At 43.8% G+C, this 15,422-nt stretch overlaps 1 protein-coding gene across 1 annotated transcript; it reads right to left on the reverse strand.

The window, feature by feature from the left end:
- Positions 1-214: 214 nt before the first annotated feature.
- On the reverse strand, positions 215-11,234 carry LOC139344301 (insulin receptor substrate 1-B). The gene is made up of 3 exons (XM_070982353.1): positions 10,518-11,234; positions 5,921-9,067; positions 215-2,869 (listed from the first exon to the last, which is right to left on the reverse strand). Exons 1-3 carry the CDS (start codon positions 10,864-10,866, stop codon positions 2,862-2,864), a joined length of 3,504 nt encoding a protein of 1,167 aa, XP_070838454.1. The 5' UTR covers positions 10,867-11,234; the 3' UTR covers positions 215-2,861.
- Positions 11,235-15,422: the final 4,188 nt, after the last annotated feature.

The following is a 15,422-nucleotide window of genomic DNA, read 5'->3' on the forward strand; positions in this document are numbered from 1 at the left end:
TGTGTAATGTAGAATCCTCATGTACAAGATTTATTAGTTCTTTCTGCAAGCGCCCCGCTCCACAGTGTCCGCTAATAACCAGCGTCAGACAGGAGACGTCCCACCTGCAACAGGCCGTCAGCTGGCTGGTACATGACAAGAGTGAAGACGGGAGGGCCTGGAGTGGAAACATCCCAGGGTGTGAAACGACTGAGAGAAAGACAAAGAGATGGTCTTTTTCTTTTTTTTTGCTTTTTGCTTTGTGTTTTTTTGGCCAGACCTCAGCTTGACGAAGCCAAACAAAAGAGCGAGGGAGTGCGTACATTGTGGCTGAAGTGTTAGGCACTGCAAAAAATAAAAATGAGATTTTTTTTTCTCCATGTTTCTGATAAACACAGTAAGGCAGTTTGATTATGGCTGACTGATAGCAATAGAAGTTTCCGGTCTGTCTTCTGTAAAGATCAACATGTTCACAATTAAGAGAAACAACGCTTTTTTCTTCTTTTTTTTTTTCCATTTTCACAACCCAGTTCAAGATTACCTGTGTAAAAACAGCTACAATCAAAAATGAGGCACTTTATAAAAGAGTATATAGATATCTAGGCTATATAGTATTAATCATTATATGTATACTGTATGTTTTATATACCATTGTAATGTGTCATTTTATATTAGAATTATGTTAACTGAAAACAAACTACAGTATGTACTATAGTTTCTGTCGTTCTACTTGTATACTGTAGTATATACTATAGTATAATATACAGTTTTAATAGAAAAGCTCAGTTGCCAAAAAAGCGTTTATACTTTTCAAAGATTTTGTGCTACATATTGGTTTAAAATGCATTAATGTCGAATCTTATTTGGTTGTAATTAACTTTTTATACTGAGATGGTTTATTACCTAGTGTCATTTGAGTCAAATATTCATGATTTTATATGTGGGATGTAGTTAGGGGCTGTATGAAAATTACTAGAGGGGCAGAGAGGGAGGAAACATTTAGGACTGCAGAGGAAGGTCTCAACTTTTTCTCGTCCCAAATTGTTTCATCCCCGGTGAGATATATCATATATTCTTTAAATACAATATTTCCATCGCAGATGGCTTTCATAATTTTTGGAAAGTCCCTAAGCTGTTTAAAATGTTTTCTTTTCAAAACTGTAGTTTCAGCTTCCTTTACTAATAAGCCTGTTGTCAGGTCCCCTCAGCACACCTCAGTTTGCACACATGCAATCTAATTACTGCCCTCACTGTGTATTTGAATCCAATTTGATTAAGCTGTTTACATGCATAGCAGAAGAGTGGCGGGTTCATTTGGCCATATTTATGCAATGTTGCATTATTAACTAAATTGCTCTATGTGACATCAATCATTTCCCATCGTTCATGGGACCTTTCCCTGCTGCATTTACCTGCTGCATAAATACATCATATATGAGTCCAGTGAAATTTGTTTTAGTTGCAGCTGCTGTAGATTTGAAGTGTCTGCTTAGATGTAAATACGGTTCGCTTCATTTAGGGACTCAATTTTGTTTAATTTTCTAATGCACAGTAGAGGACAGAATAGCCACCATGTGTTAAATACTGCGCAGACAGGCAATCGATTAACTTTCCCTTCAGACACCCTATAGTAAGTAAATCCACCAAATACCCTTAAGTACCACTGGGATGCACTGACTAGATTTTCATACTGGCACCATTCGAGACTCAGCCACCGGACATGACAAGACATGTTTAGTTAATGCGTAATCAGAGCTGGGGCTGTATAAACATGAATCCAATGCGAGTGCACATCTGGAGCTTTAGGGATCAAACTTCTGTCTGTGTGGAAAAACACAGAATTACAGAATGACAATTCTGAATGGATAAAAAGGGAGCCATTGTTCTCATCCCTCAGCTGTGACCTGCACATCGGCTGCATGTGAAAATCAAATTGTAATCATACTGTATGCAATCCTATGTTAATGCAGTTTACACTCCTGTGGGATTTCACAAAGATTGCATAAGCTGTGTGGGATTTTCACACGACCGTTTACTTCTTGTGTGAGAAACTGACAGAAAACATGAAAATGATATCTAAATTTAATTTGTGTAGCATTATTTCACTGCCTTTAACCTCAGAGATGAAGCACATGTCGAAGTCCCTCTGTAGCACAAGACAAACAACAAGAAGTATAAAGGCTTTTTTGGGCAACTTTGTCTAATAAATCAAATAGGTTTACAGTGACAGCATGTATGAATGTATGAAACCTTTGCCAAGCTGCATTTCCTTCTTATTTTGAGTCAAAGTGACACCTGATGATCATTTAACTTATCAGATATGGACAAAGGATGATGTGACGATTCATAAAAACGTACACATACGGTGGCGCTGAGCCTGGATTCACGACAGTTCAATAGATTGCTCCAATCACAAGCAAATGTGTTTTAAATGAAGATGCACAGATGGACTTTTTCTGCCATTTGTGTGTTTCCCTGAAAGCCTTATTAATGTCTGACTTTGCCTGCGTGATTGTTCATGTGTGACGGAGCCACCTGAGAGCTCACACACAATCACACATCAAATTGTCATCCTTTATCGACATGAAGTTAAACGATGATCAAAATGTCATTTTTAGCCAAAACAGAGGCACAAATTAAACAATTTTCCTTACCCTGTGTGTGTGTGTTTGTGTGTGTGTGTGTGTGTGAGTGTTTGGCACACATTTGGTTGACAGAAAACAGCCATCGGGATGGGGATGAGTTTTCCAGGGTTTTCAGTGTTCAGACTCCAGTGTACAGTTCTGTTGTGGCAACAGATCGGGCCGCCGAGCGTCCCCTCACAGACTGAGCGTGGAGCTGTCGCACTGGCGTCACGCTCAGATCCAGGACCAAGACTGAGATCAACAATCTGCAAGAGGGGAATCAAAAGCAGGCAGGAATTTGAATCACACATTTTCAACACAAAGACTTCTCCCCTGCTCACAATAATTGGTGTTTTTAAAAAGTGTATCATCCGTTATCATAGTTGAAATAATAATTCACAGTAAATCTAATTTAAATCTCCACACACAAAATGTTGCAGACAGTGAGGCAGTTTATTCTCCAAAGCATATTGCCTTTGTTGAATCTAGAGCTCCTGCTGGCTGCTTGGGTAAATATCACATGACACATGCTATTTTTCTAAAATGACTTTCTGATTGGAGTCTAATGCACACTGTGGCAGACATCAATATTATGTGTCTTGACTTTGCATCAGACCCTTCAGTTCCAGGGAGTTTGACCCACTTCTTTTTAATGAGCCACCTAAACGACACAAAGAGCTCATTGCTACTCTACTATTATAAAGAGAGATTGTAATACTTTATTTTAAAAAAAAAAAGTGGTACATCAAGGGAGGATGTGGTCTGAGTGGCTGAGACAGTCTAACCACTTCCTCCATCCACTTTCAGGGTCAAATAACCGCCTGCAACCTCAACACAGCCAGCTGATGACAACCAATTCATTTCTATGTTTTTGTATTTCCTGGCTTGCAGTGCAGACAGCCAGTACTACAATTTCATACTGATAATAATAATGACAAGAAGTTCCTCAGTACTAGAGCATGGGTGGGCTGTGGCATCGTTCACTAATAACTACTCATAATGCTGCAAGTGGATCAAATAAAGTTAATTAACTATCTACAACCATCAGGCCGACTGGAAGGTTTAAGTTACACCACCGAATCAGACTCTGAGTCTCGCTCTTCCACTCCGTTCACGTGAAGACCGCAGATGTGACAACGCTGCAAATAAAACAAGGGCCACAAATAAACACCTTCATCTACTTCTGATATTTTAATAAGGATTGAATTTGAGCGTCTAATTAAAATGTAATTAACGCAATAATGTGATATGACTAGAAATTATTTGAGTGTTGATTGGACGTTTGAGAGCCGACCCTGTTTATCTGAGGGTTTATTAACTGCAGTGCAGCCACCATCCCCCCTATATCCAAGCTTCATATATTGAGTCCATTATTAGAGTATGGCAGCAGTTAATGAAAGCAGAATAAACACTGTTTGTAGCCTATAGGAGGAGCGGCACATTCAGTCATTAATCGCAGTGTGAAAAGCTGCTTGAAAGAGTAATTTACAGAATATTAACAGGGCCTTCTTTTTCTCGCCAAGCATGTTAAATGCATAAATAAACTATCCCCAATTGAAATAATTAGGCAATTATTATGATTGCACATGTACGCGTAGAGATCGAATAGCATTTAGACGAGTCAATCATGCAAATCTTGTCGCCGCTCCGAATAAATAAGGTACACAAGTAGTTTGTTCCATTTAGTTCTCTGATTAATATTGATATGTTTACCTTTATATTTACATTGTCACATACTGCCTCCTGCAGCTTTTAATTTCTGACATGTAAAAGGAGTGTGTTTATCTCCGTGTACATCCATCAAAGATGAACTTCAGCCACCAACATCAGCCATTAAGTAATTGTCATCTGTGCAATGTGAGGGAAACCTCAGAGCTGCCATGTGAGATCCTGCAGCCGATACCACACACCCACACATGAACATAAACACCTGGCCCGTATTCTGTCCCCTCTACCTCCATTTATGTGAGATGGCTCATTACCAGCAGACAAATCAATTGGCTTTGCTCTCTGAACACCCACTTGTGATAATAAGAGACTCTACAGACAGCCCACAGCCTGGAAACACGGTGCTGCCCTCCAGCTTGAAGCAAAGGTACACATCAGTAAAGGATGAAAAGGAGAGTGAAAAGGAGTGACTAAGACCCAGACATGAGTCTCGTCTGTGGATTCTGCACATCACATAAAAAGATCACATCCAGCTGGACGAATCTTACCAGATACAGATTTTGTTTCTCCTTTCACCTATTTTGAAATATTTCTTTCACTTTCACCTGTTAAACATTAATGAGTTAGAGCTATGAAATTACAAAAAGTAAATCACTATTCGATCTAAGTGCTTGTTTTGTCAGACCAACAGTTTGTTAGTGCAGGTATTCAGTTTACTGTCACAGAGGATGAAGAAAAACAGCAAACGTGCATTTAAAAATCTAGAATCTAGTGTTCAGTGTTTTTGCTAAAAAAAACAAAAAACTAATCGATTCATTGAGTAATCATTGCATCTGGAATAAAAAAAGCTGAATTTTGACTCACATTTGGCTGTCATCACCCTGTTTTGCAATTAACAAATAAAATGTTAAAAATGAGTCCTGCAGCTAACAATTATTTTCATTACCTCCATTTTTTTCAGATTCTTATCAATTATGCATTTGGTGTATAAAATGTCAGAAAACATGAAAAAAAACACCTGTTTGAGTCCGAGGTGGCATCTTCAATTTGCTTGTTTTATCAAACCATCAGTCCAAAGACCAACAACGTTCATGTTACCATCATTGATGACAGAAAAGCAGCAAATCTTCTCAATTAAGGAGCAAAAACCAGAGGGATATTTGGCTTTTTTTGCTTGAAACATGACTGAAATGATTGATTATGATTGTGGTATTTTTTACCAATTAATTTAATGCCTTTTGATTAATCATTGCAGCTCTATTGAAAGTCCTATTTGCTTGTCAACAAGTGGGAGTTTTCCTCCTGATAGAATCTTTCAATGATCAGTTTCAGAAATCACATGAGAAACGATTCTGCCATAGCTTCGAAATATTAGCACAAATAATATTACAATCCGGATTTTCTTTCTTTTCGTTGTCAGGGCAGAACTGACAACAATGATCTGGTTGTTTAGAAGATGAACAAATGAATGTGCCACAACAGACACCGTAACCACATGCATATCATAAAAGATGACACGGTATCTGAGAACGCCCTTTCTGAACATAGAACTTGCTTCAATGAGATCCCAGATGTTCTCAAACTGTTCTCTACCCACCCACTGTTTAACAGATATTTTAGGATCGGTTTGTAGCTTAAGTAGCACTTACCTTGACCATCCTTTCTACTGTTCTGGTGTGCTCTCAGTTCTTCTGACTTATAGAAATCAATACTGGCATAAGTGTTGAGGCTGGAGCCGGCACTGCTGCCCATAGCACTTGCTCCGATGTTGTAGGCGGCAGAGGTACGCTCCACTCCAGCTTGAGGACTCTCCTTAATGGCCAAGTCAAGGTCAATATAGTTAAGGCCTTGTTCAGCAGATGAGGTGGAGGCTTGTGGTGGAGGTGTGGCAGATAAACTAGCTGCCTGCCTGTTCTCCCACAGTGAGCAATCCAAACCATGCCGATGGCTCGCTGCCTGGCTGCCCTCTGGGAAGAGGGAGGTAGAAGAGGGTGGGTGGCGTGGTAGGGAGGGAGGTGAGTTAAATGTCTCTGAACGGTGGCTCTGCCGTGCCTGCTGGTCACCTCGGACCAATCTGCCACTCCGCTCAGGGGACTGGAAGGACTTGACTGGGGAAAAGCCCAACCCTGTCTCCTGCTCCATGGTTAAGGGTTGACCAGAGTGGATGGCAGGTCTTGCTGAAATGCTGGGATCTGAACCTTTGCTGTCCGTAAATGGAGTAGGGGTGTCTGATGGCATGGCTGCCATCTTTACTTTTGTTCTGTACCCGGCATTGCCTTCTGCTGCCAGAGGAGAGGACATGCCGTGTTCATGGCGGGCCTTGGGGGCGACAGCTGGTGGGCCCTGTGGGCTGCTGAATGTGGATCTAACAGGAGTCAGAGGCGTTGAGGTCTTCCCTAAATCCATGCTGACATATTCACCAGAGGTGGACAACGGAGCTGAGAAGCTGCGGGGAAGGTTAGCAGGATTATCGTGGCAGAGGAGTGGTTGATTCACGGGCCGGAGGGTTCCATGGATCACAGGTTGTCCATGTTTAGACCGCGTACATCCTCCTCCGTCATACTTACTGTCCTCCTTGAACACAATACTGACATACTCACCAACGTTTTGAGACACCGATGGCAACAAATTCTCCTTCACCCTGGGCAAGGTGTTTGCTTTAGTAATGTCTGAGGACAGGCTGAGGGGACGACCCCTCCTCTGTTGCTTTGGACTCTTACTACTTGATCCGCGTTTTTGATGGTGACGCCCTTCTTTTGTGCACGTTCCTGCACTCTTGTACTCTGCTCCAGTTCTTAATAAACTTAACCCTCGCCCTGCTGATATGGACTTGTCTTCCAGGCTTTCGCTGCTGGCTGAGCTGGAGGAGAAGGAAGAGGAAGACATGGAGAGTTGACAGCTTCCTGCAGAACCCACTGTAATTTTGTTTCTTTTGCTGTATCCCACTCCCCCTCCCCTCCCAGCACTATCATGCCCACTGTTGTCCTTTTTTCCTTCCCCTTTATTCAAGTCCTCCTCAAAGCGAGTATAGAGAGTATGTTGATAAGCTCTTGGGAGGGAGAAGTAGGAATTGAACATTTTTGGTTGCAGTTGGTGCTGCTCGGGGTGGGAAGGTGGTGTGCTGCAGGCAGAGCGGCTACAAACAGGTGAGATGTTCATGTAGTCACTGGCAGCCCGGCTCTCCATGCTGGCCCTACTATCCCACATTCCCAGTCTGTGCAGGTCTGTGGAGCTGCTACTATTGGGAGACATGACCATGTAGCCCTCTGAGCTGGGCTGGTGGATGTGCTGAGGGGGGGACACACTATTGTTGGGGGTCATGGCCATATACTCATCATCTGCCCCAGGTTTAGTACTGGCGTCAGGCATACCTATCGAGAGAGAGAGTGAAACAGGAGGAGATGTCACTCCAGGCAACATTGACATATAACCACTATCCACTGCTGCTCCTGCATCCACTTCTCCTCTGCTTTTGTCAGCCCTATTTTCCCCAACGACATCATGCTGCCCAGCCCCAACTGCCAGAGCTCCTGAGCCATGGTGCAAATCAGCTCTCTCTCGGTTAGCACTCTGCGACATGATGGCATATTCTTCATCATCTTCATCATCCTCATCTTTTCTATGAGGGGCCAGTCGTTCGTGGGCAGCCAAAGGCAGGGACGCCCTCTTACTTAGTAGTCTGCGTTCTGCCTCAGACTCCCTGCTGGATGCGCGCCGCAGAATCCGTCTGCCTTTTGAGCGGTGATGGGAACCAAGGAGACCCTCTCGCTGTCCCATCACTATATAGCTGGAGGAGCCCTCTCCGTGTACATGATGTCCAGACAGACTGGGTACGAGCAGAGAGTGTTCCCCAGGACTGGAGCCATATTCATCTGAGGAGCCATAGTCGCTCGGTGAACCTGAAACAGAAACTCTCTGAGAAACACGAGGGTAGGAGCAGATTGTCATGCCCCCCACTGCCGCCCCCACTAGGCCACACTCTGAGCCATGACCAGAACTGGAGGACAGACTCGGTGCGGGAGAGGGAGCGGGGTTAGGCGTGTAACGTGCAAGGCTGAGGGTAATCTTAGCAGGAGTTGGGGCCCTGGTGGGCTTTGGCCTCAGTGTCGGCGTAGTTGAGCAGGAACCATTAAGACTTGGGCTGGAGCTGGCCCATGTCCCTTTGGCACTTGCTCCGCCCTCCTCTGACCTGGCCCCGATGCTGGCAGTCCGCGCCCTCGGGAATCCGTGGCGTGACGTAGGTGAAGTGCTCGTGCTGCTGCCTCCGGTTCCAGGAGTCTCTGTGCGGGCTCGTCTGGAGAAGCCCACCTGGCTTGGTGGCAGATTTGGATGATGACGACGGCTTGGGACGCTGATGGGGTTTGAAGCAGTACCACCTCCACACGATGTTCCCACAGACTGAGATTTACTGCGCTGACGGAACTCCTCACTCAAGGCCTTCATGGCCTCCAGTAGGGTCTCGTGCATGTTCTGAGCCACCACAGAGTCGTCCACCTGCATCCAGAACTCTCCAGGGCCAGTAATCGCTGAGCGGCCCACCTCAATGAAGAAGAAATTCTCTGAATGGCCACACCTGCGAACATTCATCAGCTGCAACACCACAGCTGCCACATCAGAGTTGAGTTTGACAAAGTTGACTGTCTTGTCAGTTAGGCACAGCCGGTAGATGCCCACTAAGTTCCTGGCATGTCCAAGACCTTTAGGCCAAACCTTGACCTGCCACACTTCCTTGAAGGTTGGAACAGGAGACGGAGAGCTACACTCTCCACTACTGCCATAGTCTTCAGGAGTTTTACCTAGGAAGACAATTAAGAGTAAATAAATATAGACAATTAATTCATTGAGTGAGTAAACACATCATACACACATTACTTAAAAACTCCAGATTTACATAAAACACGTAACATGTTGACACACTGATCAAAGCCAAAATGACAAAGCAGTGTATGTGACACTAATAAGTCATATTTTGTTTCTCTGTCATTACTAAATTGATACATGCAGAATTTCTACAGTGTCTGCCAAGCAGCTGTGCTGCAGCTAATTCATCACCATCAAGCTACAGCAATATAATTAATTAAGTCTTCTGAGGTTTAGAATACATCTACTGAAAAGCAATATGCTCAACTGTGAAATAATGCATCATAGTTCGGTTCAAAGCCAATCACATGACAAATTACTGAATAATATTTTTTTCTTGCCACAGGGTCACTGTTATCTTCACTGAACAACTGATAAGTGCTTTGATCTCATCCTCAAGAACAATATTTAATCTATTAGACATGATTCTGTGGGAATCACTGTAACATTAATGTGCTCCAATCTTTTCTTCAATCTCTTCTGAACAGGCAGCAATAAAATGACATTAAGACCAGTGTTTTATTGTGACTGTCCCTGAGACAAAATCTCAACAAAATGGGGGTCTGTACTCTAATGAGACTCTTTAGGCTTCCACAACATGACAACATTAAAGCTGGGCAAGCCCATCAGTCGGAACTACCTGAAACGCAAAGGATAACAGGGTGGGTGGGTGGTAGTGTTCAGCTCCAGCATAAGGATAACAACGTAAACACGAGGATAACCAACAGAAACGCATTTTCCAGTGAGAGCGCACTGACGATGCCATCTCCTCCCTACCAGCAGCACCGTGCAACAGAAATGTAGGTTAGGCGAACGGCAGTCAGAGCTGTGCAGAAAAACAAAAACACAGGCTCCAGCGGAGTGCACCGCGATAGGCTACTACTATATGATGCATCCGTTGGATGGTTGCTATATGCCCACTGCGCCATGCAAAAATACACCGTCGTATGAAATGCGCTGCGTTTCAGTGGGAAAAGGCGGTCTTCTGATCATTATTACGCACAATTCAATGCATCAAATTACATTTTGCAGACGGAAAATGATCCGCAGGTTATAACTGTATGAAACCAAGGCTGATTGAGATTGTGCAGCACAAACACAGCACATGCCGCCCATAGCGTGTTAGTCTACCCTGTTCAGTCGGATCCACCTGCCTCTCGGTTAAAAACACACCGTCCAAACGGCATCACTTGGACTGATTTATTCCCATTACACGGGTGAACCGGACCTGCGGCGCCAATAATCCAACAAACCGAACCACTGATATGCAATGAACAATCGGGAATGGCCGAGCCAAATAGTGTATGGAGAACAAACAGCCTACGGCAGGATAGGCCTGGTGCAGGAGCAGACAGCAGAAATCACATCACACTTCTCATATCTTACAGTTGCACTGGAGGTCCAGCATTGCTTGGTACCACTCATTCTGGATCTCCTCGCTGTCTGCAGCGATGGCAAAGCTCTCGCTGCGGGTATAAAGGACTATCATGTGCTTGTTCTTGGAATCTGCCCGCTTGTTGATGTTGAAGCAAGTCTCCAGGTTCAGGACTTTTTTGGGCACAGGTGATTTACTGCGGAATTTCTTCTCGTTCTCATAATACTCAAGTCGAGCAGGACCATGCTCCGAGGCCGCCCTCAGCACGAAGAATCGCCGGTGCATTGATTTATGCTTGCGGAGATAGCCGCTTTTCTGTACATCTTCATAGTTCTGCGGCTCGGCTGCTTGGTTCTCCATGGCCGAGGCACGGGGTTAGATATTACAAGCCAATAATCTCAAGGAAAAAATCGAAGTCCATGTGTACTCCTCATCAATCCATTGCCACTACATCCCTCGTCCTCCCGGTGTCCACAGTGAAGTGTCCAGCATGTGTGCGAAGGCTCAGGATGGGAAAATCAGCCAAAGCATGTTTTGGATCTGGTCTCATCCTGTGAATCCCGCAGCTGCAGGAGGATCCGCGCACCGAGCGTGCACAGCGTGCACCGCCGCTCGTCCCGCAGCCCAGCCCAGTCCTGCCCGATCAGGTCCGACCACAGTGTAGTTCAGCTGCTTAAGGACGTCTCCTCCACCTGTCTGAGGTTGCCCACAGTCAGTCTATACCCAGCACTGTCAAGCCAGGCGGAATGAAGACGCAACTTCCGGTGTAGATTTTCAAAATGAACGCCCCTCCGAATGGAGTACGGCTCACGAGCCATCTGCTTATCCACGCCTGCAGTTTTTCATCACTCATCCTGGTCAGCGACAGGACAAACACAGGTATGCCGTTTTGCCAGCTCCCTCTGCACCATCAGCAGTTTTAGGAGTCCTGGGTTTGTCCGATGTCTCCTGAAGTCCAGAAGAATCAAAACTACCTCTTCAAAAAGTGAAGGAGCAGCACACCCCAATGAGTTTCTCAGTCTGCCACAGTGAGTTTGGGTGAGTAGAGGTAAAATAATATATGAGAAGAATGCTAAAATCGACTCTTTTTTCTGTTTCTCGCTGTGTCTACTTGTTCTGCAGCTCCATAAAGCCATGATTCAGTAAGTCATCTGGGTATTCTAATATGCTTTAATTATGAAAGCCGACCCGCTAAGTTTCCGGTCGCTCCCTTATTGTCTCTGGCTGACTTGACGCAGCTTCTGCTAGACTGGCACTTCCAACTCGGTGCCAGTCAAATGCCGGTGGGTTGGGGAGGGGTGGGGGGTTCAGGACTGATGAGGTGCACAGAGGAACACGGTGTTCAGCCGAGGAAGACTTCGTTTGTCATCATGTGGACGATTAGACAGTTTCTGTTGTGTAATTCGGCGTTTATGCAGAGGATTTTTACCCCACTGACTGGAGGACAAAAAAGAGCTGCAGAACATGCCGTTTGAGAGGTCAAGGCTTATGCAGCTATAGGCTTAACATGTTTTTGGGATAGTACTGCTGAATGTCATGCAGCCATTAAATACATGTGTGCAGATTTTACAGAGAAAAAGGCACAGTTCAGTAGCCTGTGCAGGAGACACAATGGAGATATCTCCCCATAGAGATACTGTCACAGAGATTTAGGACTGTAATAGATTGTATAAGATTTGGTGATAATAACATGCAGTGTAGACGTAATCCAATCAAATCTATGATAATAAACACAAGTCGAATATACTCACCATTACACTATATCACGACATATTGAGTTAATTCCTCTATTGTCATTTAATGTGCTTACCTGGACGGTTTGGAGCAGTAAAGGCACTGAAAGGACCAGGATGGCCAAACTAGCGTTCCACAGGGCACACAACACAGCTTTTAAATGCAGATTGAGGCACTTTTTATGGTTATTTATATTATGACCCATACATGCAGACAGAATATTCACTAAATAATGCAACATGCCAAAACATTGGTGTGGTATTGATGATTTATACCATCAAATTGTCGTCACAGCAGCCCCTGTTAGAGGCGGAGGTAAAAACTGCTTATAAGCTGACATTGTTCTCTGTCTGCACTGCTGACAGCAGCAGTGCAGACATGATCTGTTCTTATTCTGATTTGGATTATAACATTTTAATCATTTTCACAAAGTCACATTTAAACATATGGTCTTGTTGTCTGGCACAGTATCGATCTCCAGGAAGGTTTCTGCTAGAATTCAAATATATCTTTTAAGAAGATTTCCTGGCCTAAAGCAACAAATATGCTCTGTTACTGAAGAAAAATTAGAATGATGTCTTTGGATTTCTTCAAAAATTTTGACAAATACCTAAATTGTGATCCAAAATTCTGTTTGATGGACTTACTGTAGGGCTGCACGGTGGCGCAGCAGGTAGTGCGCGTGCCTCACAGCAAGAAGGTTGGCGGTTCGATCCCCGGGTCAGACGGGGCCTTTCTGTGTGAAGTTTGCATGTTCTTCCCGTGCATGCGTGGGTTCTCTCCGGGTACTCCGGCTTCCTCCCACAGACCAAAAACATGTCATCAATTAATCATTAGATTAATTGATGACTCTAAATTGTCCGTAGGTGTGAGTGTGAGTGTGAATGTTTGTTTGTCCTTGAATGTGGCCCTGCAATCGGCTGGCGACCGGTTCAGGGTGTACCCCCGCCTCTCGCCCATTGTAGCTGGGATAGGCTCCAGCCCCCCGCAACCCCAAAAGGGATAGGCGGTATAGATAATGGATGGATGGACTTACTGTAAGATTACGCAGTGCAACTACAATGCAGCCTCAGCCTCATCGAGATCAATCCACTCAGTGAACATTATGAATCAGATTTCTCATCATTTGCAGTGTTCAGGATGAAGCTGCAACAAAAACACTTGTCGGGGGTTGTTTACAACATGCTGCTTGTATTGCACAGAAGTTGCATTATGTAAAGCCATCCTTACGTTTCCAATGGATTGTTCCACTGCAGAATAAAACACACCAGCTCAAGTACATAAAAATGGGCCCAAAGCTTGTTGGCGTTACTGTAACTTGGTTGGGGATTTATGGTGAAATGTTGAGGTAAGACTTCCTGAGAGTTTCTGTCTCCTCTTCATGATTCAGTGGAGTTTTAATGTTGCAGATACTTTAATGGTTTCACCCCTTCTGGCCTTTGCGATGCCCTGCCCATTTACAACACTGCTTAAAAAGCTAACTTAAAAATATCAAGATTTTATCTAACTTGTGATTTCTTGCTCCGCTTGTTTGAAATGCTAATTTAATGTGCTGTTAGGGCACCATGTGGGATATAACCTAACATATGTAGACTGAGGAGCAGGCAATAAGACAAATACATAACAACACAATCTTCACTAAAACCATAATTTATTTACAGAAACACATTGAGATCACTTTTCAAAATGAACAATACAGTCCATTCAGTTTTGATGGGATCTATCTATTTGGCAAATTGATTAGAAGTCTAGAAAAAGTAGGTCCTACCTACGTATGCATCAGAATAGCTCATTTTGTTCTTTAGATACCCATCAAAGGAGCATTCAGACAGCTTCCCCCATGTTCTTCATTTTGATACAGAATCCTGTGTTTCCTCCTCATCGGGGGTTCAATCATGCTTGAGGAGCCAGTGCTAGTGCTAAACACTTAATGGGTTGAAAGACTACACCGCAAGCAACCTGATAATCAAGTCATCAGATGGCCATTTTGTTTGTCTACGCACTGAGCTACTGTGGCAAGTCGCTGTATCTTAGAAGTGGTCAGCAGTGAGCTCCCAATGAACAACTGTCCACAGACTGAAACTGTTGTCGGAGGAATATCGCATCCTGACATTGCCGGCCTATTGTTGCTTCAATATCAGTGCTGCAGCAGACAATTAGTGAGCCAACGGAGAGCGAGTGAACAATGCAGTTGCTTGCTTTTTGAATGCACTGTGATTAAACCCTTGCGTTTTGTTGATATCTCCTTTTGTGTCAGGGGTTTAGGGAACCCAAGCAGAAAAAAAACTCCACTAAAAAGTCCCTAACCCTGTACAGGACACAAAGACAAACTATGTACAAATATACACATCCCCAGGCCAAAGAGATATGTCTGAGAGGACTAGAGGACTCTGTCATTCTCCTTTTTATGCAAGCCCCCCACCCCCCACATGTTGTGTAAAATTCATCTCGGATCCCCTGGGGTTGGGCATCGGAGGAAGTTTGTGAGCATTTGTTCTCACAGGACCTTCGCTTTTGGGTCCTGGAGAGCCCAAAAAAGAAGGTAATGGGTGAAAAACTCAGACACGGCCAGGCAGTTTCCTCTAGGAGATGGCGATACACATGAAAAGGCTCAATCTGCTGAAGCACATTATTGGAGATGATCATTTCAGTCAATTGACTTAGATATCAGTGCAGAGCAGATATGCTGTATGTCACAGAAATCAAGTCTTCCTATTGTTTTCCTATTAAGAACCACACAGCATGCTGTACAATACATTCAGCCATGCATGCAGCATGTTTCAGTAATAGGCGACAGTACGTTACATTAGTGAGCAATAGCTTTGGTCTCGTCTGCATGTCGCATACGTCTTCTATGTTTTGGTAGAAAATGTCAGTATAATGTTCAAAGCAATCCACACATCATTAAAAACAATGCATACTGCATGTAGTATCATACATCATTAGGGAGACAAACATACTGTAGATGCACATCAGGTTTTTAAACAACAATATCATGTGGATCCCATGGCATTTTTCCAAAAATGGTTTTTCATTTAATGTTGGAATTTGGTTCACAGAATTAACATTGGAACAAGCTGTCTAAGCTAAATTTTAGAGCACATTCTCATCTTTAGATCCTTTTAATCAAACTGATAAGTTAGAATCAAGCAGTCCTATCAGTCCACTCAAATAGGCCTACC

This window comes from Chaetodon trifascialis, chromosome 16, assembly GCF_039877785.1.
Source record: "Chaetodon trifascialis isolate fChaTrf1 chromosome 16, fChaTrf1.hap1, whole genome shotgun sequence".
Taxonomy (NCBI): domain Eukaryota; kingdom Metazoa; phylum Chordata; class Actinopteri; order Chaetodontiformes; family Chaetodontidae; genus Chaetodon; species Chaetodon trifascialis.